Source organism: Berghia stephanieae, chromosome 5 (assembly GCF_034508935.2).
Source record: "Berghia stephanieae isolate SIO BIC M18660-M18661 chromosome 5, UCSD_Bste_1.3, whole genome shotgun sequence".
Classification (NCBI taxonomy): Eukaryota; Metazoa; Mollusca; class Gastropoda; order Nudibranchia; family Aeolidiidae; genus Berghia; species Berghia stephanieae.
The window spans coordinates 73,425,111-73,427,610 of NC_088364.1; the positions used below are offsets into that span (position 1 = coordinate 73,425,111).

A 2,500-nucleotide genomic window follows, 5' to 3' on the forward strand; every position below is an offset into this window, starting at 1 on the left:
GCTCCAACTTTAAATGTAAATGAACTAGTCAAACACGATTGTCTTAAGTCTCATCAATAAAACATATAGAGATGAGTGAGTAGGAAAATGCTAGAAGACAATAAAGAATAAAACATTTTCGCGGCGGTGATGGGGTTTGAACTCGCGACCTTATTGGTACGACAACTCCGCCTGGCCCGTGAGAGCGTGACTCTACCGTATGAGCTTCAATAGGACAAGGAGAAATGCATTTGACATCCGCGACCAACTGTTGAGCACGACAACTCATAAACGTCGTACAAAACCCACTAGTCACCATCAAGCAGGTTCCATGTTTGCCATTCTTGAATTATGTTCACTGGCGAGGGGGGCTTTTGAGTTTGATAAATACCACTGAATCTAAAGTTCTTTAACACCGGATTCCATGTAATTTTTGTACAGTATAATCTTTCACAGGAACAGCAGTTTTCAGATACAAGAGGTGCATAGTCAAAATGAAATAATCATTAATTTATTGTCCTCTCCACTCTGAGTTCCTGGTTGTTGACAATCTATTAATTTATAATATCGCTATTCGCCTCAAACCATGAAAAAGAATTCCGCGCTTCTCCTCTCTGGAGAAACACTTGAAAATTTTCCTCATGTGAGCTTTTTATGAATGTAGAAATCTTAACAGACAGCTACGCTCTGGCTTTCAACTATTAAAATGTAACAATTGTTTATGTCATATGTGTACAAATTATATTTTGCTGTCATTTTGAACCGAGGGTGGCAACGGCAATGTTAGTAAGTCGTGCACACGAATCTCGTGAAAAGTAAGCCCCTGGTCAAGCCTGTACGGAGTTCATTGAACGTCATCACAACATGATTCATTGTTCATTTTACTGTTATTGTAAACCATTCATTTGTTCACTCCTCCCAGACCCTTCGTTTTTTATATACCGTAAAGAAGAAAAGTCCTAAAGTATGGTATTGTAACCAATGAAAATCGGCTTAATGTCACTAACAATTCTCATGTCCGAGCCAGTTTTCAATAAAATTCACCAGAAGGTTGTGAAGATATTCACGTCAACGCGTGCGCACGGCTTGTGGAACGGACTATAGATAGTATGCACTTGCCGAAGAAGCTCATAACATTGCCATCCGGAAGTATAACGGACCAACACACAAAACTGTGTGTATCCATGAACGTTTATAGTCAGGTTAATACAGTTCAGTGAGCATAAACGCGGATGGCAAAAAACAATAACAAAGACCTGAGTGATGTCATCTTCGAACTATCTTTAGTTTGATCAAAGAGGGGGGGTTATTAAACATTTCAGCAAGATGAGAATATGCATTAAGATATAATTACATTTCTTGCTAGGGTCATCTGCAAAACGAACTTGTGATGGCTGAAATCCTGACGTTCTTGACGAACCTTTTCATTCATTGAAGAGACAAAAAAAAGTTTAATGCATATAGGGAATAAGATTAGCGGAAGAGTAGCGTCCCTTGATTGGACGTCACCTTACAGAAGGAACGTCAAAATGGTTGTGCGCATGCGTCTCTCTCGTCCTCGCTTTCGGTGAAGTTTCTCATGCCGCACGACCAACATGACGTTCTCTCTCTAATATCTTTTCCGCTTGTGACTTCCAATCAAGGGACGCTACCCTTCCGCTAATCTCATTCCCTATTATAGACTGGTTAATAGAAGTTTAGTGAGAATTACTCATAAACATGGATGACAAAAAAACAACAAAGACCTTAGTGACGTCAACTTCGTTCTACCTAGAAGAATTGGATTGCAGATTGGTTTTTTATGTTTGACCCCCCGAATAGGTACGACTATTTTATATAATTTGAATGAGTGTTTATTTAAATATTTTTAGACAGTTTAATGCATAATATTAGGTCTTGTTTTTGCTGAGGGATATTAAATGAAATTTACTCCCCCCCCCCCACCCCGCTCATCGGCACAAAACATTTTACATAATCTCAGCAAGACTTTAATCTAATATTCCTTTTTTTGTATGTAACGTTGACAACAAATCTTTTATGAATAAAAACACACTTTAACCACACACACACACACACACTCACACACACACACACACTCACACATATATATATATATATATAAATATATAACATAAATTGTATCACTCACTTATATGTGGCCAAGACATATGTTTCTGTGGCTTTCGTCCACGTCTTCAGTTGGCATAATATATATATATATATATATATATATATATATATATATATATATAATATATATATATATATATATATAAAATTAGTTCTTCTTATTTAATTATTTTTTTTAAAATGTTCTTTTCTTTTGTCATTAACTGTGTGTCTTGTCTGTCGTCTGACAAAGGGCAAAGGTCGAAACGTCGTATATTTGTGTATTGATTCAATCTAAGAGCAATGTTTATCTCTTTATATTTTCATTACGTCTTTACTTGCTCACTTAGGCATTTTTTTTAAAAAAAGAGCTTTTATATAGCGCAATATCCACTAAATATGCTCAAAGCTC

General features: G+C 36.4%; 2 protein-coding genes across 3 annotated transcripts in view; both read right to left on the bottom strand.

The window, feature by feature from the left end:
- The window catches only part of LOC144973588 (zinc metalloproteinase nas-6-like), a 699,617-nt gene that overhangs the window by 115,067 nt on the left and 582,050 nt on the right, over positions 1 to 2,500 (bottom strand). The window lies entirely within an intron of this gene.
- LOC144973580 (uncharacterized) overlaps positions 1 to 2,500 on the bottom strand; it is a 149,821-nt gene that overhangs the window by 34,163 nt on the left and 113,158 nt on the right. For both annotated transcript variants that reach the window (XR_013645582.1, XM_078916205.1), the window contains one exon: positions 1,334 to 1,399. Coding sequence is in view for 1 of the 2 variants with exons in the window: in XM_078916205.1 (XP_078772331.1) it covers positions 1,334 to 1,399 (66 nt within the window). In the remaining variant the exon portion in view is untranslated. The remainder of the gene's footprint in view (positions 1 to 1,333; positions 1,400 to 2,500) is intronic.